General features: G+C 35.4%; 1 protein-coding gene and 1 long non-coding RNA gene across 2 annotated transcripts; one reads left to right on the top strand and one right to left on the bottom strand.

Annotated features, from left to right (window-relative positions):
• The first annotated feature begins 280 nt into the window (after positions 1-280).
• On the top strand, positions 281-2,590 carry LOC127978559 (uncharacterized). The gene is made up of 5 exons (XR_008158547.1): positions 281-752; positions 1,042-1,100; positions 1,189-1,248; positions 2,005-2,043; positions 2,160-2,590. It is a non-coding gene; the product is annotated as an uncharacterized LOC127978559 (long non-coding RNA).
• Positions 2,591-6,236: 3,646 nt separating this feature from the next.
• LOC127979673 (SH3 domain-binding protein 5-like) lies at positions 6,237-23,593 on the bottom strand. Its single transcript, XM_052585267.1, has 9 exons — positions 23,246-23,593; positions 22,171-22,233; positions 19,383-19,511; positions 11,753-11,917; positions 11,498-11,628; positions 10,515-10,557; positions 9,357-9,576; positions 7,805-8,140; positions 6,237-6,797 (listed from the first exon to the last, which is right to left on the bottom strand). Exons 1-9 carry the CDS (start codon positions 23,324-23,326, stop codon positions 6,622-6,624), a joined length of 1,344 nt encoding a protein of 447 aa, XP_052441227.1. The 5' UTR covers positions 23,327-23,593; the 3' UTR covers positions 6,237-6,621.
• Positions 23,594-24,408: the final 815 nt, after the last annotated feature.

The raw sequence follows: 24,408 nt of genomic DNA, 5'->3' as shown, positions 1-24,408 counted from the left end.
TATAAATAATAAATGTTGCATCATTACAATAAAATCAACAACAATAACTTATTTACATACCTCAATTCGTATCGCTGTTTTGATGACTAGGCTCATATACTAATATACAGCCTCCCCCTACTGGACGCATGAGGAACATCAGGGACGTAAAACTGCTTGGGGCCTATATCTACCGGCTCCAGGTCTGCAGCCTCCCCCTACTCGGCTGCTGTGCGAAGAATGAGATGGATAACCATAGTGGATAACCAGCGTCAGCAGACAAATCCCGGATGATCTCAGGTAATAAGACATAAATATTTTGTTAGTGGGTGACAGAAACATTCCCTTTGTGTATTATGTTATTTTCTGCAAGCACTATGTAGTCCGAGTAGGCCGATATCTAGCCTGTTAACACGTGTCTCGTTAGTTAGGTTTATTTACCAATACTTTATATTTTAGGCAGTTGGGCTGCACGATAAATCACACGCGATATTTAATTTATCTTGTCAGTAAAGCCGGTGTATTCAGCGGTAAATCTCCATCACCTGCGCGCTTTCACACGGAGCAGCATTATAAATTAGTGTTCGACTGAGTAACCCCAGAGTGCAGTCTGGACGATGGGGCGGGGCGACACTTCGGGGCGGCCCATATTTGTTTTCCCCGCCTTTGACATTTTCCTCCGAGCCAGCAGGGGGCAGTTTGCGATGAAACAAACAGAACGGTGGCACCTGCAGCAGCAGAGTAATAACGCTATTCCACGTTGATTGCATGAGGTGAGTAAAAGTGGTTGTGTAAATATCTAATCATATAATATTAAATGCGATGTTCGATCATTTATTTATCCATGGTACGTTCAATTTAAATATTTATTGTTAATAATTGTTATAAATTGCTTATTTTATTGTTCTTTGTGGATTGTAACCGTACACTCTGTACATGGCTTTAGTTCTTAGGTTTGATTTTACAGAGGTATGCCATTACATTTGTCAAGTTATTTGAACAGACATGCATGATTTTTCTGTGTATATTATTATTATTATTATTATTATTATTATTATTCAGGATGACGTGATCATGAGGTGGTGGTGTTCTGTTCTCCTGGACGGCTTCACTCCGCAAATGTATGTAGCTGTTTGAATGTTGCTACATGAAACATTACTCTGTACTATATCTAGCAATATACCTACCTCTTGACATTTGTTCTTTTAGAGCTCAACCACTGAAGGGGGGAACTTCACCATTCAAAAGACAATGAGTCCAGCAAAGCAGGTTATTTGTGCACATACATTCATTAAGAACTAATAATTACATACATGTGTGTACATGCAGAGGTATTTTAGTTATTACAGCTACATAGTTGTTCAGATATTAAATTGGGATTATGTACAAGTGCTATATTGGTCAACACCTTGGATTATTTCATATATAGCTATCAGTTAACAAAAGCATCAAAGACATTTAAAAACATTTGAGCTTAATTCATTTTCAGACAGCAGCGAGTGTTTTAAATAACTTTTGTTTGTGATCTAATGTGGATTTTGTTCACCATATAAGACAGAAATATTTATATTCAATGTAAAAGATCTTCATGTGGATCATGCATACAAATATATACAAATATCTCACTGGATTATTACAATTAATGGCAAAATGAATGTGTGGAAATGTAAACTAATATATCCTACTGACACACTACAGCAAAATATATAAATAATTGGCTTAAAACTATTTTTTTCAATGTGAAAATACTAACAAGCCTAATAATTCTGCACAGTACTGTATATATTAACATTTTATTAGTGGTATTATAAAAGAATGAGTATGCAGTTGTGACAACAATCTATAGAGTTTGTTTAAAGCAAGGTTGTATGTATTCAGTGTTTATATAATGTTTAATAACTTTTATATACATGTATAAATAAACCTATGTATGTTTTTGATTTAATAGCTTCCCCTGGAAATCCTCAGGGAAGTTATTTTGTCAGTGGGTGACTCTGCATATTTGACACTTTCTCTGGTTTGCAGAAGTTTTTCGGAAAGCGGCACAGTTTGCCTGGCTAGACAGTAAGATTTCCCCCTATTTAATGCTCATTCTCCAATTGAATTTTGTAGTATGAGGCTGTTAAACTTTTTTTTATTATTATTATTATCTTTCCTGTATTTTGTCTTTACACTATAAGTTGTGGCCAACTGGAAGAATTGTCCTCCTGTCTCCTGACCGGAACGAGTTCAGACGGATGTACAGCATCAGGGAACGCTTGCAGTGCAGAGCCCTTTTCAAGTTTAACCCACCAGGGTACAGGGAAGAGGCCGACGCGGTGATCTTCTGGGCTTTTGTTTACACATGATTTTGTTCCAAGTTCATTGAAGGGAAATAGAGAATGAACTGAGATCAACTGGTTTTGATGTATTAATTGATGTCATTTAAAGTTAAACTTTGCATTGTATAATGTTTTAATAACAAAAGCTATGGCAAACACGTGCATGACAACAGGTTTCAGTCATTTACATCAGTCTATCATTCTTTAAGGTTTCTCATATTTGATGGTAACATCATTTGCTATGCATTGTTCATAATGAATTTTTAATTTAGTTGTGACAATTTGGTGTAATATTTCAATTACCAATGATTTTATAAAGTGTTTAAAGGGGTGATTAAATGTATTATGTTTTTATATAGAAGCGACAACGTGTCGCCCCGCCCCATCGTCCATACTGCACTCTGGGCTACCACGTTCGACTTAAAGCAGCTGCACATAATGATCACTGTAGAACAGCGAAACTTACAATAGATAGAATAGACTTACAATAGATAAAATCTATATATATATATATATATATATAAAAAAAAAAAAAACAGTTAAGCTTTTGGACAGTTCAGCTTTTGAGTCAGAGCAGGAACCTTCAGGTAAAGTTTAAGCTATTAGCGAAACTAAACATGCTAGCTATACTCTTAGAACAATATGTGCTTTTATGATTTATAAGGTCATCAGTAGTAGGACTGTGATCATTGGGACATACAATTGATGGTTGCATAATTAATATAGAAAAGTGCTTATTTCATATTGCAGAGAAACTCAATGTGCAGAGTGAGAGAGAGAGGGATTCAGGGAAAGATGATAGAGACAGTGAATGCCTTGATACTTCTTGATACTTCATTTGATTATTTTGCCGTTCACAGTCTAAGGATTTTGATTTATTTTTTAAGTATAACCCAATTCAAACCACTGAAAGAGCCAAAGAGTTTAGCAGTCTGGTGGACACATGAATTGGGTGGTGTCTGCAGCAACAGAGGAGGCCTGGGGTGGAGTCAAATTCCCTGATTTACTGTCCCAGTCCGCCACTGGTTACGCCCCTTACGTACTGTGATGTTTGTCCCTGTCAGAACATATTTTACATTCAATAGTCAGAACAGCAGTGTGTCAAGATAAAAACAATAAAACACATTACAAACAAGCCATTTGTTGCATCCAGCGGAGACATAATAATGGATTATAATGATTCATACTGTCTTTTTACTCGTTGCGTTGCACTGTGCCTCGTAAACATAAAACCATGTCTGCATTTGTGATCGGAGAAACAACAAACAACATGCGCTACTCTACACTGCTCAAAACTCACGTTTGAATCATCATTGGCAAAGTCTTTACATATGTAAACGTGCTTACAGACTATGAGGCAGGAGAGCCGGCACTGTAGTCTACTCTTCCAGGATCAGGAGACAGTCCTCCATAAAATGTGCTGCACACATCTGAATATTCGGGTGGAACTGTTCGGGGAACAGTGTTGTTAATACAACTTAACCACTGATTTCTAGTTTTCTGATTTTCTACTTTTGGAAGGCCAAACGAAGTATTTTCGCTTCCACAACGAAACACAACTTGGTGACAGTGGTAATAGCGAGAATCAAAGTTAGGCATTTTTCCTTTTTGTGTAAACATTTGGATGGTCTTATGCAAATCTTCCCACATCGTGATGTAGACATGTGGGGGCATGTTTATTTTAGGAGGGTGTGGAGCAGTCTAAAGTTTTATTAAGAATTATTAATATATCTCTGAAAAAACGATTCGTAAACCAGGGACTTTAATCTGCGAAATGGTTTGCATACTTGCTCCAAAATTCCCATCTGAATCCAAAGATTCCCGAACACGCTCTGATCTGATTCAGGCTCCGAAGTCACGATCTAAAAGAAATGATTAGTGAATGTAAATTGGATCGCTTTGAAATATGTAAAGCAATAACGATTTAACTGATTAACAGAGTTCCGAAAAGCTCTATTTTACAATGTGCTTTTAAGAAGTGTAAATGAAAGGCCTTTTTGAACTGGGTTCAAAGTTAAATGCCGAATCAGTCGGATCAGTTCCAGCGCAAATGACTCACTCAATTGAACCGGTTTATTCCCTCCCACAATTTTCACTTGTTCAGCCATTCGATACTGTCCGTAAGCTAGTACTGGCTTAGCTCAATATAATATAATATATTATAAATCCAAACTCCAAAATATCTAAGGACAGAATGAGCTATTCCACCGGACATAACAAACAATGGTAGTGTCCAGTTAGGCCACCTCCCCTTTAAAACTGCTCCTGCTCCAAACGCCACCCCTTTAAGCCAGCCAACTTCCTGGATCTATCCCGGGTGGAATCCAACACCAGTAAGCTCAGAAACAAATATTTATACAAACAGAATGACAATCCAAAAGTAACTAATGGTGCGCGCTCCCGAAAATATACTTCTGTATGGTCAAATAAATAACATTCAATGTATGTGAAATGAACTATGTCCTGTGAGTTGTTTGTAACTAAAATGTTTGCAACGTGTATAAAAAATGTATATAAACTAATGCTAAAGAAAAACAGCATAAACTACAAGTACATGAGGTTACCGCTCTTAAACGGGTTGTGAGGCCATGGCTGTGGTGGATTCAAAAATAATAAAACTCAACTGTTTAACATACAGTAACAAATAAAGTAACAAATATGAGAAATTATTGTTGCATCTGATTCTATTAGTTTATACTGCGGGGAAATCAATTTAAAAAGAGGAAATGGGTGAAGCCGTTGAACACAACAAAGGTGAAACTGAAAATATTCATTCAGAATTATTCCTAGACACATGTTTCAATTCTGTATTTTGTTGTGTTCCAGTTCTCATGAATCAGTGATCTCGTGTTTGTCAGATGTTGAATGCTGACTGAAAGTGAAGAGGCATTCAGCCAAGTATGGTGACCCATACTCAGAATTCGTGCTCTGTATTTAACCCATCCAAAGTGCACACACACACTGTGAACACACACTCAGAGCAGTGGGCATCCTTTATTCTGTGGCCCTCTGGGAGCAGTTGGAGGTTCGGTGCCTTTCTCAGGAGCACCTCAGATGTAGTATTGGGTTAGGAGTCAAACTCTCTAACCACTAGGCTGGTTCTCGTTTACGAGTGTCTCTTCTCTTCTGCTCTGCTCATCGATTAACCCGGAGATCTGCTGACGTTGCTGAGTAAATTGGTGACTGTATCCGGGAAGACTTGTTAATTCCTAGAAAAAAATAGGCCTATGCTTAAGTGTAAGATTTCTGCCACCTGGTGGAAAACAAGCACTTTTCAAATGAAAATGATTTGATATTTCTGACATAACTAGTAGATGGCAGCAGAGGATCCCCCAGTAGCTACCATCACTCTGTTTTTATGCATATTCTGAAGTATTATATCATAAAGCAGTGATGGAAATGCCAAATTTCTGAAAAAACAAATCCCTTAATTCATGAAAAAAAGTTTTACGCTGGCTTGAGGTGGTTTTTGATTTGTGTGAAAAAGGGTTAACGTGAATAATGGCTGGAAAATTCCTCGTTGCACATCAAAAAAGTCTCCATTCTTATAACATTTTAAATATAATAAAAATTATAGCTTTTTTTCAGCACTGTTTCAAACTCATGTATAAAGTAGCAAAAATGTAAAAATCAATTGAATCACACAAATGATGATTGTTGGACAAAGGTGACTAGATTTCATCCCTGTATTAACAAATCTCCTCCGTTTCTCTCGAATGCAAATCCTCCATTTCCGAATAAAAATGAATCTAAAGTATTTGTTAAAACGTATTTATTTCAGTTCCATGAAAATCTGTCAAATGAGTGATTATTTCTTCAGGTTTGAGACTGAGGCCTTGTTTAAGAGCTCTGTTGGGATCAAAGATTGCAAGATCAAGACCATGTTTTGTAATAAAGACGTCTTACTGTGAAATCATAACAGTGGAAAGAGACTCGTGCTGTGAACATCTGTTTATTGCACAAATAAGAACTTCCTTGAATGAAAACACATCAATAACTTCATGATAGTGAGATAAAACGTTGAGTATAAATATATAGCTTTGAACTACGTGAGTCCCTCTTTACGTTACGACCTGTGGAGTGGAAAACGAGAGGAAACACGAAGAACACATTTGAGGAAGACATGAAGAACATCCGCTCAGTGATGATGAAAGGTTCACGTCATAGCTGATGTCTGCATGACGAATACTTCATGGTTTTTCTGGGTTCAGGCCAGTCTGAGATGAGCTCTCTTTAACACTAGGATGAGAATAGTTCATGATGTTTCCTTTGAAGCATCACACTGTCGTCTCAGATCCAGAGCAGGTGCTGGTTTCTGAGGTTAAACACTGTTGAGAAGCAGCACTGCTGCTGTGTTTGAGCTCACACTGAATGGATGAGCGTCTGTGTCGTTGTCCAGAGATAAACTGCGCAGGCTCTTCTCCAGACGGGAGCTTCTCTGACTGCTGAGGGTGTTTGAGGGTCCAGGTTTAACTTCTGCTCCTTCTGCCCTCTCACCTGTTAGAAAACACACAAAAACACAAATGCTTGTCATTTGAATTTTACTGGATTAGAATTTAATGGTTTCATCCAATTTGATCAAGTTTTATCAAATTCAAAAGCATGTCTAATCAATTTAATTTATTAATAACAATTTCCTAATTTAATAAAATGTGGACAAACTTCTCAGTTCAAATTTTTCTGGATTTTGGATTTCCGTATGATGTAACAAAAAATGTTCACCAAAAAAAGTGGTAATCATATGAATGCATAATACTTAAAAATTAATTAAATCTTTATGTTTTGAAGTTATGTGTGGCATAATGGTGATTACCATTTTCCTAAATAGGGTTATGGAGCACTTCTAAATAAATGGGACGTAAATTATATTGTTATTATAATAATTGTTATTAAACATTTGTGTTTTACTTAATCTGTTTTACAGTTTGGCTTTGCAGTTTATTGTTATGTAAAATAAATTTACAAAATAAAAAATTACTGAAAAGTTATTTTTGTATCATACATCATTATTTTCATATTTTATGTTTTACATTGTCATTTCATTTTAGTTTCATTGTGTTTTTGTCATTTTTACCTTTTTGTGCTAATATAGTTTGTTGATTTTAAAAGTCTTAATTTTTAATTATTAATTTTTATTTCAGTTTCAGATAATTTAGTACTTAATTACACATTACAAATGTTGCCTAATTAAAACAAGTAGTTTTAAAAAAATTCTCTCATTTCTTTAAAGTTTATTTAGTTTTGTTTTAAATTAGTGATAATATATCAGGTTTACAGATCAGCCCCAATCACTTACCACTTTAAATAATTTTTTTGTGGGAAATCAACATTATGTCGCACATTTTGTCAGTTGACCTTAATTTGAACCAAGAACACTCACAAGATACAGTATGAGTAAATTAACACTCTTTTACACTCACAAGAAATGAGTAAATAAAACATTAGTTGGCCTGTAGTTTATTACTCCATACAGTTCTGATAGTTGAAGGTCTTTTGTCTCTCACCTCTTTCCTGTTCACAGTCGGGTGACGAGGCCCCGCTGCACTCACTACGAGGACCCAACACTGGAGACACCTGCTCGAAACCCTCCAGAGACCCCGAGCCCGGCAGCTGGAGTCGGTCAGGACAGACAGAGAGGGAGAGCGGGGACGAGGAGGAAGAGGAAGGGTACGGGCAGGAGGAAGAGAGCAGAGGATACGAGGAGGAGGAGGTAGAGGAGGTGTACGGACAGGGCAGGTCAAGAGGAGCAGATGTGGAGCTCATGCTGCAGGTGGAGCGTGTCTCAGGATCGTCCTCTGATGGTGAACCATTACAGCTGTCCTCCAAATTCATAGACATCACTGTACAACAAACACAGAACGCATTTAGTCTGCAACTTCATACTGCTGAATGGAGACAAGAAACAGTTCCTGTCACAAGTGTTTCTATAGAGCTTTAAACAGTAGATGATGTTTCAAAGCAGCTTAAACAAGAGAGTAACAGAATCAATGATGTAATGACACATTCAAATTCAGTCCAATTTCAGGGTTGGTTCAGATTCGGTTCATAAGTGGTGGAGTTGAACAATTATGAGTTCAGTATTTTATTAAAAAAAATATTGTATTATGTTCAATATTCTTTAAATATAAATAAAACTAATTAATTAAATTATTATCAAAACTATCCAAAAACTACTGTTATACAATGATTTGTATACTTAAATTAATTTAGTACAATAGAACTTCCATGACACAATTCCATTACAATTTAATTTAATTAAAATATGATATAATTCAGATAGTAAAGGTCGAAAATAATTCTTATTCGTCATGAAAATAATCCTTAAAAATAAATGCAAAAAATCTTAATGGTTTTAAAACTAACCTTAAAAAAAAAAAAATATATATATATATATATATATATATATATATATATATATATATATATATATATAATTTTCTATAGAAATATATTTAATATAGAAATAATGTATACTCTTTTATTATATAAATATTTTATGAAATCTAAATATAATGTTTATCATATAAATTTTTTTTTTGTAATATATTAAATATTATTTTCTTTCTTTGATTTTGGGATGAACATGAAGCTGATAAAGTTTTTTGTCTTTAATTCAAAGTATAATAATAAAATCTGTGATGCAATTTTTTTTAATTAAATATTAGACTATTTAAAATTCTGTTTCTAAAGTAGTTTCATAATTCAGCTCAAGTGAGATTCAGACTTGGTTCAATAACAGTGTAAAGTTAATCAATTATAAAAACAAGTTCATATCAGTAATAGAATATAATATTAATTGTCTTTCAAAACAATGATTTAATGTATACAGTAGCCCTGAAATAAAAAAAACAAGCAAAACATTGTGTTAGTTTAATATGGGAAAATATGATATTTTGTTAGCTGATGCATTACATTGACTTTTTTGTGTCACTGTATTAGCTGAAAAGTTGTTTATGTCCGTCTAAAACAGGCACAGTTGAAGCTAAATCAGACTGAGAGACTTTCACTCTGAATTACAGTCCGATCTGTCTTGCTTTAATCTGTGATCTCACTTACTCGATATGCCGTCAGACTCCATTTTGAAGTTTGCGATGTCATCTGTGACAGTCCTGTCATCTTCGGCCCCCACCCCTCGGCCCCGGGGCCCCATGGCAGACAGACGACGCCGTGCGTGGATCTCATCTGAGATGGTCTCCAGGTTTCGAAGAGCGGTCCGATACTCAGCTTTGGCCTGGGTGAGTTTAGTCTGACGCTCGTCAACTCGTCGCTTCAGTTGCTGAATGGGAGGACGAGGAGAAGCGGAGAACAGGTCACAGACAATTAGGATCACAATCAGATCAAATCTACATGTTAGTTTGTGTTTCTAAAAAGATTAATAAATGATTATCCAAAAACTCACATTTCTTAATGATATTGAGAAAAAAAAGATAATATATATGTGTATATTTATATATTGCTTGATTGTAGGTTTTTTATTATTATTTTGTAACATTATTTTTATGACAAATTAGACAAATTTATCCCCAAATTAATGTTTTTTGTTGTTGTTGTAATTACCCATTTTTAATGGTGTTTATCCTGAGATTCCCATTAGTGTATTACATATGGTATTGTTAATAAAATATGAAATATATAATAATAACAAATATTTTCATATATTAAAATATACATTTTAAAATATTTGTAAAGTATATATATTTTTTAATATACTTACAATTAATTGAAATATTTTTTTAAATAAAACAAAAGAAATGTCTCATTACAAATTGTACGTAATGTGTCTGGATGGTTTATTTATTTATTTGCTTGTTTATTTCGGAATGTCCATTATTATTAAAGGTGATTCCCATTACTGCATTTTTATAAAATATATAAAGACATTATTTATTCATTTTTCAAATATATTTAAATATAATTACATTTTTTTTTCTAAAATATTAATTTATAATTACATTTAATTGAAGTATTTTTTTATATATAAACATACTGTAATAAAATAATTTATTTATAAAAAGCATCATTACCACAATAATGAATAAATCATTGCAATTTAACTAAATTCAGATTAAATAAAATTACACACACACACACACACACACACACACACATATATATATATATATATATATATATATATATATATATATATATATATTAAATTTGGGGATGAATCATTCTTAAAATGTTTCTTGTTCAAAATAAAAACTGCTGTACCTCGAGCTGTAGGTAATACTTCGCCTTTAATTCAAAGTACGGCCTGCAGAGGGAGATAGAGAGAGAGATCAGAGCCAGTTTCCATAGCAACAGCAGAACCCTCACATTCCAGAGCAGGAGCACATCTGGAGCTCATTAGAGACACGTCACACTGAACTAGACTTCCACAGCAGAGGCCCTCAGAGCACTCTGAAGGACAAATCACTTTATTCCCAAATATGAGCCTGTTTGAAGAGAGTTCAGACCCTGCAGAACATGTGCTTACAGTCAGAACCTGTTCCAGCAAGATTTTAGGGAGTCTTCCTTTTATGTCCATTACAACATGATCGATATGATCATTATGTAAACTTCGAGTTTTGCCTATTACGTCATCGTATTCAGTGTGGGGCGTTTTTAAATGTTTTGCAACAGTTTTGACATATACAGAGAGAGAGAAATATCAATTTATTTTAAATGCACTACAGTTCAAATGTTTGAGGTTGGTAAGATTTTTCATGTTTTGAAAGAAGTCTCTTGTGCTAACCAAGGCTGCGTTTATTTTTTATCAAAAATACATCAAAATTTCTGAAATATTATTACTATTTTAAATAACTGGTTTCTATGTGAATATCTGTTAAACTGTAATTTATTCCTGTGATCAAATCTGTATTTTCAGCATCATTACTCCAGTCTTCACTGTCACATGATCTTCAGAAATCAGAATAATATGCTGATATCCTGCTCAAGAAACATTTCTGATTATTATTATTAGAAAACAGTTGTGCACTAATGAACTTTCTAATGTGCTTTCTATTATTTAGAAAGTTCATAGAAAGTAAAAAAAAGAACAGAATTTATTTAAAATCAAATTCTTTAACATCTTTACTGTCACTATGAATCAATTTAATGCATCCTTTCTGAGTATAAAAATAAAAATAATCCTGACCCCAAACTTTTGGGCAGTAGTGTATGTATATGAAAACCCCTGACTTGTGTCCTCTGACCTGGACTTGTTGATGGTGCGTTTGAGTTTTTTCTCCAGCTGTCTCATGTTGCTGATGGAGGCGTTGTATTTGGCAGCTGTCTCTCTGTGCTGGATTTCACTGCGTGTCCTGCTTTGCTCCGCCTCCATCACCTGGAACGGCCAATCAGAGCAATTCAGAGAAATGAACTGCATAGCATAATGCACAAAACAACAGTGGTCTACAGCTAAAGAACTGTGAAGCTTGTGGTTTAATCAGTTGTGCTGTGTCTCTCACCCTCTGGGTGGCGTGGTTGAGCATCTCCTGCCAGGCCGAGTCAAACTGCCGGCTGTCCTCCTCCAGGAGTCGCTCCTCGGCCAGAGAGATGGTTTCCTTCGCGGCCCGCAGGATCTCGATGGCCCGCTGATACTCCTGTGTGGCTCTCTGAGCTTCCACCTGAGCCTGAAAGACAAACACTTCAGAGACTGAGGATGCTTTCACAGGTTTGGTGAAGAACGAGCTGTTTGCTTTCAACCCGGTGTAATCTGGAGACTAATGCATGATGCATGTCTCGGCAGAAACTGCCTTCAGCCAGCAGCTCACATTCTTCATCTCTTGCAATGCACTGATAACAGTTACAAGCGAGCACATGTTAAGAGTTACATAAGTGATGATGACACTTCCTTAGTGTTACCAGGATACAGTAGTAACAGCTGCTGTCAATAATCACTCATTTGCTCATATTAATGATGCAAATTGACCACATAAAAGTGCCATGCACGACACCAAGTTCTGCTGGGAAGTTTCTACCAATGAAGAAAGAGTGAGACTTATTTAAGTGACTATATATTTCTCAGCTATATGACTGCAATTGGTATATTTTTAAAATGAAAACAAAACAATAATTAAAAAAGTAAAATAAACATTAACTGAAATAAAATTAAAAAAGTAATCTTATTTTATTTCAAGTAGTTGCAAAGACATTATTTCTCAAGTACTTAAATAGCTAAAATGGATATAAAAATAATACGAACTATATAGATGAAAAATACTAATAAAACAAACAAAAAAACACAACAAAATTAATAAAAAAAAGTCAAAATTAGTCAAATATAAGAAATAACAACAAATTTTAATTATTAATAAAACTTAATTAAATTTGAAAAACTTAAATCAAAGTAAAACAGAAATAAAAGAAACATTGCCATTTAAAAAACTAAAATAAAATGACAAAAAAACAAAAACAAACATACAACAAAATCACTAGAAGTTTTAACTAAAATTCAAATAAAAATTGAAAAAAAGCAAATTTCAGAAAAACTATGATAATATATTAATGACAGTAAAATAAGACTGCAGTGATGTCACATTCCTCTGTCTGGTCTGAGACTGAAACTACATTGAATCTCTGTGATTCCTATCAGCGCTGACAGATTAGCCAGATTAGCATTAGCCGCTCAGTTTTAATTGGTCATGTGACCGCTGCAGTCTCCGTCTCTCTGCGGGACGAGCTTCTCATTCACAGGCGATCGCTCTTACATTATTCAAATCTGTATTCTGCTGAGGAATTCATAAAGAAAGCTTGGACAAGAGGCTAGTGTATATTTCATAAAGCTCAATCTCACCCCACTGTATCACTCACTTCATGAGCTTTTATATCCTCTAAACTCAGCAACCTTCAGATTTTGAAATGAATGTTTAAGGTTCAGTGCAAATTTATCACAGAGTTGAGCACAAAAGATTATCAAACCAAACAAGAACTCTGTTTATAGTCAAGAACTAAAAATATTATTTAAAAGCAGTTTGTGCTTTTCTTTAGCACTTGTAAATATGTAAATTCAGTTGCAAGTGTATTATTAATATACTGTATTATTTGAGCTGTGACGTTGTCAGAAGTGTAATTTTATATTTTCTAGCCATATCAATTATAAATTTACATTTATAAGTATGCATTGTGCTTCCAAAATATTGAAACTTTCCTAAATCAAGATACATTAATTTAAGTAAAAACAAAAACAAAATCAAATTAAGCGAGTTTATGCTTAAAACAATATGCCAGTGTGGAAAAATAAATAATCAAATGTTTACTTATTAAGTAAATTTTTTGTCCCTATTGGCATTTTTTTTTCTTGTTTTAAGCTTAATTTTAATATAATTTTCAGAAAACAAAACTTAGCATCTCATGTCATTTTGCTGCCATCTTCACATATTTGCACCTAAAAACAAGGCAAGAATATTTATTAAAAAAAATAAAATGTTTACCAGCTTTAAAGTTGTGACAGGAGATTGGAAAATAGATAACTTTGAATGAACAAAGTGACTTTAAAGTGATATAATCATACTAGTTTTTTATGACCTTATAGAATGTCTTTTTTGTTATTTTTTGCACGCTTTATGTGTGTCACAGTCCACTGAAAATCACACAGAGTCATACGGCAGTGTCTGCTTATGGCCACACAGTCCTCAGCTGAAGTGTGTAGTGTAGTGTTCAGGTGGAGAGAGCTGTAGAGATCTAGTGCACTTCTACAGACAGATGACTCACACACACTGAGATGAAGGGCACGCTCGGCTTCCTCCGGTTCATGAGCGTTTTAGCTAATGCGTCACATCACACGTGTCCAGAACTGACCTTTCTGAGCATTGTTCAGTACTGACCATTCAACACGGTGAAACAATGCATGTACTGCAGTAAACAGACGCTGCATTTAGCCCACTGCCAACGCAGGGATGAAAAGACATGTCTGCGTGGGCACGGCGCTGAACACTCAGCTCTGAACAGCTATAATAGACTCATACACCCAGACTGATACATGCATAAGCATAAGTTTCATTTCAGCAGTTTTCTCATTTGTTCCCATTAAACTGTATTATATTGTATTTGCATGCAACCTTTTAAAATTTGGGGTCAGTGAGATTTTTTTAATGTCTTTTGCTCACCAAGGCTGCATTTATTTTATTTATTTATAAAAATACGGTAAACTCAGTAATATTGAGAAAGATTATTACAATTTAAAATAACCCTTTTCAATGTAAATCCATTTTAAAATGTAATTTATTTCTGTGATTTGCAGCTGTATTTTCAGCATCATTCCTCCAGTCTTCAGTGTCACATGATCTTCAGAAATCAGTATAATATGATGATTTACTGCTCAAAAAACATTTCTGATTATTAACAATGCTGAAAACACTTGTGCTGCACAACATTTTATTTTTCAGGGTTCTTCGGTGAATAGGTTTTGGGTGGTTTCTGGGGCTTTCTGGGAGGCTGCTAGGCGTTTTCTTCCTGTTTGTGCTGAAAAGATGTGCAAATCTGTTTTTATCACCATTTCGAATCACTTCTATTCTGTTATATATTTATTGAGATCAAGCAGCTTCTTTTAGTTTCCTGTAAATGATCATGTGTCTGCTGAAACACTTTCCCTCAGGAGGTCAAGGTGAGGTGAAGCTGAGCTCTGCAAACACTGTAACAGATTAGAGTTACGTCAGGAAAGATTCTCACTGGCCGTGAAGATTTAAAGGTCAAACTCACACACACTCCTTCATCCTTCTGTCTGTTCACACACACACTCGTTAAGCTCTCGGTGTCTGTACGGAGGACCGGACTTGTTTTATTCAGTTTCTCATTTTGTCAATTTTTCCTCCTGATATTCTGTTTTTTTTCAGGCAGCAAAAGCATCTCATTTTTTTCAGCTTTGCTGACCTATTTCTTTCACAAACTCGGTCAGACATGAGGCCGATGGGTTTTCCATGAGCGGCGTTTGCTGAAATCGTACCGAATGTATATTTAATGAGCTCAGCAGCAGCATCTGAAGATGTAGAAGCATCTCAGCACATCCTAAACTCTGTCTGACCTACTAAAAACACTGACCCACTTCTTTAACTGTCAAAGCAAGTTCATCCACTGAAGAAACAGAGGAGACTAGCCACTCTACTGATATAATAACTCTTCTTTAAATGCAGGAAATTTTCCCGGGTTTTTATTAGCATTCACTAAAATGCAGAAGAATGATTATTTAACTGTCTCTAAATAATCTACACACTTCCTCCTGTCTGATGAACACACTGGAGGGTTGATTATTTAGGGGCTTTTTTATGACCTTCCTCTCCTGGATATATGACACATACTGCATGAAGAACTGTAATGCACAAGCCACAGTGTTAATCTCCCAGCATCTATAATAAACCAGAGGAATTTCACAACCACATCCAAAACGAGACAAAGACGGCTGTTTCCCATCTGCTCTAATGGCTTTTGGGTGGAGCAGGGAATAAACAATCCCGCTCATTCTTCATGACTCATGCAATCCAAGCTCCCTCTCTGTGTTTCTCGGACTTTCCTATCATAACAAAATTCATTTGATTTAAACTTTAACTATGGAAGCCCTGAAGTGCTAAAAATCAACAAATCAGAAAACACATAAATCTGAAAGAACTTGCATCAGTCGGGTGAGCAGCTATGTTTACCTTTTTCAGAGAACATGAAGTTCTGACATTTTCTGGGTATTACACAAGTGATGCAGTATGCAACAGTAACCAAACATACTACATTAGTAATACACTAGTATCACTAGTGCATATGTAGTACACTTGTATACTACTATGTCATATGACCTCAATTCAGTTACTATCTTAGATAAGACAACTATTATTTTTTAAAATACAACAACTGATTCAGTGCAATGCATTGTGGGATGCATGGACATGCACATTTTTGCAAATGTAGCTGGTCATACAGATATTCCATGATATGTATACTGCATAATGCTTACTGAACAAATAGTATGACTTGTGTGGTAGTAACAATATCAGTGGGTAATCTAAATCTGTCTTCTTCTAAGTCTTTAAGTGTGCAATTTGCAGCAAATGTGGCATGTCATCTGTGTATTCGATGCATGCAGAAAATGTGCATAGTGTGTATACCGCAGAAATGCATGCTGTTATGCCGTTTTCTAAGAGTGGAAAAGAAACGTGCAAACTATTTCTTGCATATTTTAATGTCCAGCTGAGAGATGGACTAAAATAGTTCTACATTTGCATATGAGATGATGCACCAGCACTCTCAGTGGTTTGATTGGAGACTGGTGTTCATTTTAGCCAGTCATATGCGGTCTCAGTCTGCATAGCATCTGCTGTCTGACCTTGATTTGTCCGTGATAATGCGTGTGTGTGTGTGTGTGTGTCTTTTATAACCTCAGTTCACAGGCTGTGAAGGTGTGAGGTCAGCTGACACGTGCTGCAGTCTGTCATTGATGTCTGATACTGCTGTTCACGTGACACACAGCAAGAACACAGACAGCTGAGCGAGATATCTATCTATCTTTCGATCTGGTGAGCTGTAGGTCAGTGGAGGCGTGGCCGTGTGCTGTGCTCTGATTGGCTGTGCAGTGGGTGTTGGCACTTTAACTAATGGACAGCTGGCAGTGCCAGTCCTGATCGTCTGTCTCATCTAATGACACAGACAGATCACGGTGGTCTTTAAGAGTGATGACAGGACAGTTACACAAGACCACCAGCACACACACACACACACACACACACACACAGCACCAATTCAGTGTAAAAAGCTCAAACGGTGCAGTAATGCTTGAGGCTTTACACAGACCACACACAGTGATACTGTATAATGCATAACATGATTAACTCAAGCCACTAAATCATATATTAGCAAACACACAGACTTAGAAAGGTGTGTGCGCTGAACATATTTACTCCACCTGAATTATTAAGCATCGTTGTGACTGATCGTTTTGATGAATCGTTCACAGTGAGAGCAGGAACATGAATCAAGAAAGCCAAAAGGTCATTTCTGACTGTAGTAATGCTTACAGACGCCACAGAGATACAAATCTAATGACTTATTATTTATGGCCTGTGTTTGCTTCTGCTTAAATCAATCAGGTTTTACCAGAAGCTTTTTAAAGATTAGCTGACTTGATCTTTTTCCTGCTGGCATTTTACTCCCTCGTGACTAATCTCAGATCATTTTGTTTTAATGTGTGTAAAAATAGAGCTGAGAATATGAGCTTCTGATTATCTGAAGGCTTCTCACATCTGACTAGTGAAAGTCTGACACTTCAGCTTCACATAAACATTAGTTTATCTATGCAATTATAGATTATTATTTGGATAAAAGCGTCTGCTAAAATGCATAAAAATAATAATGATTTTATTCAGTAAGGATGCATTCAATTGTTAAAAATATACAGTTAAGTAATTTCTAATGTTACAAAAGATTTATATTTCAAATACATGTGGTACTTTTGAATTTTCTATTAATCAAAGAATCCTGAAAAATAAAATGTATCACGTTTTTCCACCAAAAAAAAAAAAAAAAATTGAGAGAAAGAAACTAGCAGCAAATCAGCATATTAGAATGATTTCTGAAGATCATATGATACTGAAGATTGGAGTAATGATGATGGAAATTCAGCTGCGCATCACAGAAATAAATTACATTTTAACAGATATTCACATAGAAAACAGTGATTTAAAATTGTAATAATATTATCTGTTTTTTCAGTTTTTTTTATCCAAAAAAGTCAGCCTTGTTAAGCATAAGAGACTTCTTTCAATGATATAAAAAACGTATTTCTAAGATCGTAAACACTTCACTCCAGTTGGGTTCTGACTGCGTTATAATTGAGTTAGAGACAGAAGCAGAGCACTCTCACCAAAGTCACCTCCTGGATATAAAAAGCTCTTTTATGACTGTGTGAGTGCGACATTTGTGTTGATTTATCACTGTCACAAGGTGATAATAAGGAGAATTTCATGGCTGAAAGCAGCAGGGATCTCAAATCCTTCTTCAGCAGACGTACAAAACTGCACACTCTTTCACATAATGACAGACGCTTGTATACAAGAAACATCAGATTTATGGTGTAATAGTGATCACAGAGAGTCATTTTGTCCTGAGGAGAAGAGTTTTTCTTACATTTAGACACATGAGAAGGACATCATGTTCGCTCTTCTCTCCAGAGCTGTTTCTATCTATGGCGAATGCCAAAGTCTGTTTGCAAACAAATCCCCCGTGTGTGTGTGCTGGACTGCAGGGGGTTCATTACTGAAACACGGTCACCACTGGGTTTGGATGGTGCTCTCGTGACTATGAGAAGAATTTAAACTGGGGCAAATGTTTTTCTTAACTGATTCTATATTTATATTCTTTAGGAACATCGTACTCTCTTTGATCATTGAATATTGTAATACATTAATAATGTGAATTTCCTATTTTACAAAGATTACACAATTGGATCCTGCCACTTTACAGTGTAAAACAGTTTGAAGTTACTTTGCACTGCTTACAAAAATTTGCATCTTTGTTTTATTTAATACATTTTAGATGGCTATTTAAGAATAAATCAGGATTAGTTCTGGGCAATAGAGCAAAAACAATTAACCCTTAGTTTTTTCCCCCTTTTGACATGGGGAAAATATGTATAAACATATTTTTAATAGTAACATTATAATTTTTTCCCCTTAGCCATGAAGTAGAATACATATTGTTTGTATAGTGAACATTTTTACTTTGTGTCCAAGAAAAAAGCCATTAAAGTCATTTCTACATAGTTTGCACGTAGATTCATTGTTTCTGTGTTAACATGCTGGTACAGTAATATGAAGGGAACCAGATGAGGAGTCATAACCAGTTTTTTCCAGTCTGTCACTGGCTTCGGGCTCTAAACGTCCACTGAACCCGCTCCTCAAATGTTTCCTGCTGTTCAACAGCCAAACATTTATTGCATAATTCTGTGCTTTAGCCTGCTTTCCTGTTGGCATTAGTAATTGACTATATTTCCTAAAGTTTAAATTGTTTTTCCCAAGTGTTCATTGATGAGATAAGAATGCAGAAAATCCACGCCATGCAAACTTCAGTGTAACATATTTCTATGAACAAACTGAACATGGACGAGGGTTTGAAGCTCACCTGACGCGCCGCTCTTCTTGCATCCCAGTACGGTTTGGACTCTTCTACAGCTTTCCCGATCTTCTTGACCTGCTCCTCCAGTTTGACCGTGGCCTCCGCTAGGATGGCACGAAACTTCTGTCGAGAGTCCTACAGAACAGAGAACTTTTGGGGTGAGTAAATCTAAAATCAAATGCACATATCCTCAAGTATATCACTAGAAAGTCTGTTACAATGTATCTTGATATTCATGGTACAAACCTTACACATTTGTCAGATTCAATGTGCAGTTCTTTAGTTCAAGATGTTGATGAGTTTATTTCTGCATCAGATTTAGAAATGTAGCATTGCATCAGTGTCTCATCAATGGATGCACTGCAGTGAATGGGTGCCGTCAGAATGAGAGTCCAAACAGCTGATAAAAACACCACAATAATCCACACCACTCCAGTCCATCAGTTAATGTCATGTGAAGTGAAAAACTGTTTGTAAGAAACAAATCTGTTTTCTGAATGAGTCCATAATCCATAATAACGCTTCCTCCAGTCGAAAAAAATCCATCTCCTGTTGATTCTCGCATCAAAATCCTCCCACATATTTGCTTAGAGCTGTTTTAGTTTGTAAATGGTGCTTGATCTGTGCAGATTTTAACCGGAAGCAACCGTTTGAAGTTAAAAAATACCCCTGTGACTCTCATTCTGACGGCACCCATTCACAGCAGAGGATCCATTGGTGAACAAGTGATGGAATGCTACATTTCTCTAAATCTGTTCCCATGAAGAAACAAACTCATCTACATCTCAGATGGACTGAAGGTGAGTACATTTTCAGCTAGTGTTCATTTCTGGCTGAAGTATGACTTAAACACAACTTTGTTCCCCAATGAAGAGCATTCACACTCCTAAAGCCCATTCAGATTTTAAAATAGCATTTTTGTGTGCAATGTGCATCAGTGAACAGTGCTGTCTAAGGCTCACACTATTTCCATGGACATCATTGTGATGCATTCAACTGTATGACCTACTGAATAAAAGACAGGGACAGATGAATACTTGTCTTTGTGTTGACAGGCGTATTCAAGAGTGAATTACAGTGCATGCAGTCTGTGAAATCTGAATAAATCTCAATGCATTGAAAGGCTCATCATATCCAGGCAGCGTGAACTGCATGTTCAGGACTCTCTATGAATTATGAGTGTCCATCTTTCAGTTTCACAGCAATGAAACGCTTCAAAAATCAGCCTTTTGTAGCTCCCTGAAAAGCGCTGCTTCAGCTAACTCAATTCAGCATTTAACAGAGTTAAGAAAGAATCCACACCTTGCTTTCTAGACAGAAAACTCCCTCTCATGCTAAAGAAACTCTCATGCTTGTTGCATAAGATGAGCAGAGGGCAAGCGGTGTCCAGCTCTGAATGAATCTGTCTTCGGATGGGTTCGGTCGCTCAGATGATATATTTAAAAACACTGACATCTACATCCTTCCACACAGGACCTCAATGACAAAAAGCACGTCAGAGGGATTTAGACTTCCTCCGACAGATTGACACTTCCTGGTTCATTCTGCTGAATAACCACAGGCCAAACAGAGTCAGAGACTGAGAACAATCTGACAAGGAACAAATAGTCCTGAATCTGAAATTAAGAGGCCTTTAAGAAGACTTACATGTGCACAAAGTGAAACTAAAACTATTAAAAAAATATGTCTAATAAAAAAAAAAAAAATTGCCTTAGCAGCAGTTTTATTTTAATACCATTGAGACAGTTTTATTTTATATTTTCAGTTGTCATTTTCATTTTAGCTTTATTAATTGACTTGCAAGTTTTGATTTGTTTTTAATATGGCTATTTTTATTTAAGTTTTAGTTATTTTAGTGCATCAAGTTAAACTACCTGAAAATGAGAAATGCTGCATTGGTAACCAGATTAATTAAAATACATATAATAACGTTTTCCATTTTAGTTTTAGTTAACTATAATAACGCTGCTAGTCAGCTAATTAAAATAGGTTTAGGATGAAGCATTAAAATTACTAACTGGGGAAATTTTCTTTAAAACATTATTGTTAATTAATTAAAACAAAAATAGCATTAAATTAAATTTAAATTAAATTCATACAAAAAATACAGTTAATTCTAAATATTAATATTAAAATTACAAGATATTAAAACAAAATTAAATAAATATTACAATAATATGAATAACAATAATACACAAATAATATTCTACATTAGTTCGGATTCATTCCTGTTAAGGCAAATTTGACAACAATACAGATTTAGATTATTACTGTATTTTGATTATTATTTCTGACACTAACAACATTTTTTTGTTTGGAACATGGTAGAATCATGATATTCTCTAAAACACATTCGTTTACCTTGGTTTAACATCACAGTACTTTTTTTTGGAAGGGTACATATGCTATTTTTAAAAAGGAAGTCATTAATCTTCTGAAACAAAACATGGAAATGAACATTTCTGATACCAATTTAGCAACTGGCAATTACTTCTGTGTGTTTCTCCTCGAGAAGAACGCCATCCAGGTTTGGAATGACAAACATTTTCCTAAACTACTCCTTTAGCTGTCGTGGCCTGTGGCTTTCAAGCCAGGAATTCCAGACTCGGATAGAGAGATTTCCTCGGTCTGCTCAACAGATATACGGTGTGTCAGTCACAGGCAAGAAACTTCCTATTGGTCAGCAGCGGAAGGGGGAGGGTCCAAGTGTTTAGACATTTTCCACTTTGGAATTCCACCCGCAACCATTTTCAGTGAAAACAGTGACACCACAAAGCAAGCATGTGAACCTTACCTCCAGTTCTGTCTCCCATCGGTTGATGTTATCTGTAGACTGATTCAGTTTCTCCAGTTCACCCTGCAGAAGAGATAAAGCAAGGCAGAGGAGTTAAAATCGCAGTAAGATGTCTCTTGCAATACCAGCAGGCCGACAACATCTGGAAAGTGTTATTCAAGTAACCCAACACTGAGATTAAGCTCATATGTATGCTTGTCCTGCGATGTTAGCTACACGCTGATGACACACAGATGTTGCGTTCATTACAACATCATGCGTTTATTTTCTTTCATGGGAAGAGGATGAAAAACCAGTTCATCTAGCACAACTAGCACACAGTCTGATACAGAAAGGTTCTTCACTTTCGAGAGAAAAGCATAGTTTAAAATGCATTAGAAGTGTCATTTCTTTGGAAACAAAGTACCACAAGTGGCCATTTGAAGAAAAACATTACACAGAAAGAGGTATGATCAAATAATGTTTTATAATAATGTATCTGAAAAGACAAAAATATATCTCAATAAATTAATCTAAAGCTTGCTTGATAATGTCTAAAGGCCTATGTCATTGCATTAGAAAATGACTCATATAAGGTCTGTACAACAGATACATTTGACACTTTTAGGTGTTTTCTAGTGAATATAACGCATCGTATTATTTTTACACTTTGTAAATATGACTTAATTATGTATGCAGTGCACGTGAGCTTAACGCTTTCCCTTACAGAGGAAAATGAGTTCTAAATATGACGTCAAAGTAAACATGATTGTCTACGAGGTTCCACAATGTAACAAAACAATGAAACAATGTTGCAGAATATAACAGATGATGTAAAGATGGGGTTCCCCTTATCAGAGCAAACAGCAGCTGCTGAACTTTTTGAACAAACAGAACATTATCTGATCGGATTTTAATGCATGAAGCTTTCTGATGAATGTAGCCTAGATATGATAGGATCTGACTGAGCTTTAATCCAATCAGAGTTTGATTGCTCGGTCTAACTTCAGATCTGGTTTGGGGAAGGTTAAACATAACTGAGACAAAAATCGGAATATATATGTCGATGTGAATTGTGGATTGTGTTGCTGTGTACCTGAATCCTCGGATCAACCTCCTCTGCCTCCAGAGATTCCGAGTCTTCATCAGACTTGTTATCTTTCTCCGTGTCGTTCATTTCGATAGCAGACGTGATTCGTCTATTACTGGCCGAACAAAGCGTGTCTCTGTCCGGGATAACGGGCTCGGATGATCCGCGCTCACTCCATTAGTAGGTACATCCAGAATACACGATTAAAAGAAAAGCGTACGATCTTTTCTCATATCCCAAAGAGAAAAAACAGGCTACTTAATCTGCCGAGACTCAAACTCTCACACTCACACAACACAACACAGCGCAGACTGGAGAAAGAGAAGCTCGGCGGAGATCTAGCCCGCCCCCTCCGACACACACACACACACACACACTCGCTGTCCTGCGTAAGGGTCACTGCAGTTCACACACACACACACACACACACACACACACACTGACTGACACACTGAAGCAGGCTTATCTTAGTATTATCCATTAGAACAGTATTTATTAATATTTAGAATGTACAGTTTCCATTTTAGTTATGATTCACATGCATTAGGCATTATTTTAGCATTGGCGTTATATTTTAGATTCAGTTTTTGCAGCTATACTTCAACTTATTTTATCTAAATCAATTGCCAAGGCAACATACATCTTTTTCTTTATAATATTTATTTTACATTATATACATACATACATACATATATATATATATATATATATATATATATATATATATATATATATATATATATATATATATATATATATATATATATATATATATATATATATATATATATATATATATATATATATATATATATATATATATATATATATATATGTAACGATGTGTGTGTGTGTGTGTGTGTTAGGTGAAAACTGTTAGCCTGAATGCACTGTAAGTTGCTTTGGATGAAAGTGTCTGCTAAATTCATACATTTATTTATGTATTTATTTATTTATTCGTATATATTAGTTTTTTATTATTAAATAGATAATTTAAAGTAATACGTTGTGTTATATGTTTATCAAAATGATTTTTCAAGCACTTTATCATATTCTCTGTCAGAAATACCAATTTACTTTTTATTTGCTTTTACTATTTGCTTTTTCAACCTTGTCAGACACATAAAAAATATTGAAGAGACTTCAGGCACTAAACTGAGTTTAAACTC

Source organism: Carassius gibelio, chromosome B19 (assembly GCF_023724105.1).
Source record: "Carassius gibelio isolate Cgi1373 ecotype wild population from Czech Republic chromosome B19, carGib1.2-hapl.c, whole genome shotgun sequence".
NCBI classification, from domain to species: Eukaryota; Metazoa; Chordata; class Actinopteri; order Cypriniformes; family Cyprinidae; genus Carassius; species Carassius gibelio.
This window is presented reverse-complemented; position numbering and strand designations above follow the sequence as displayed.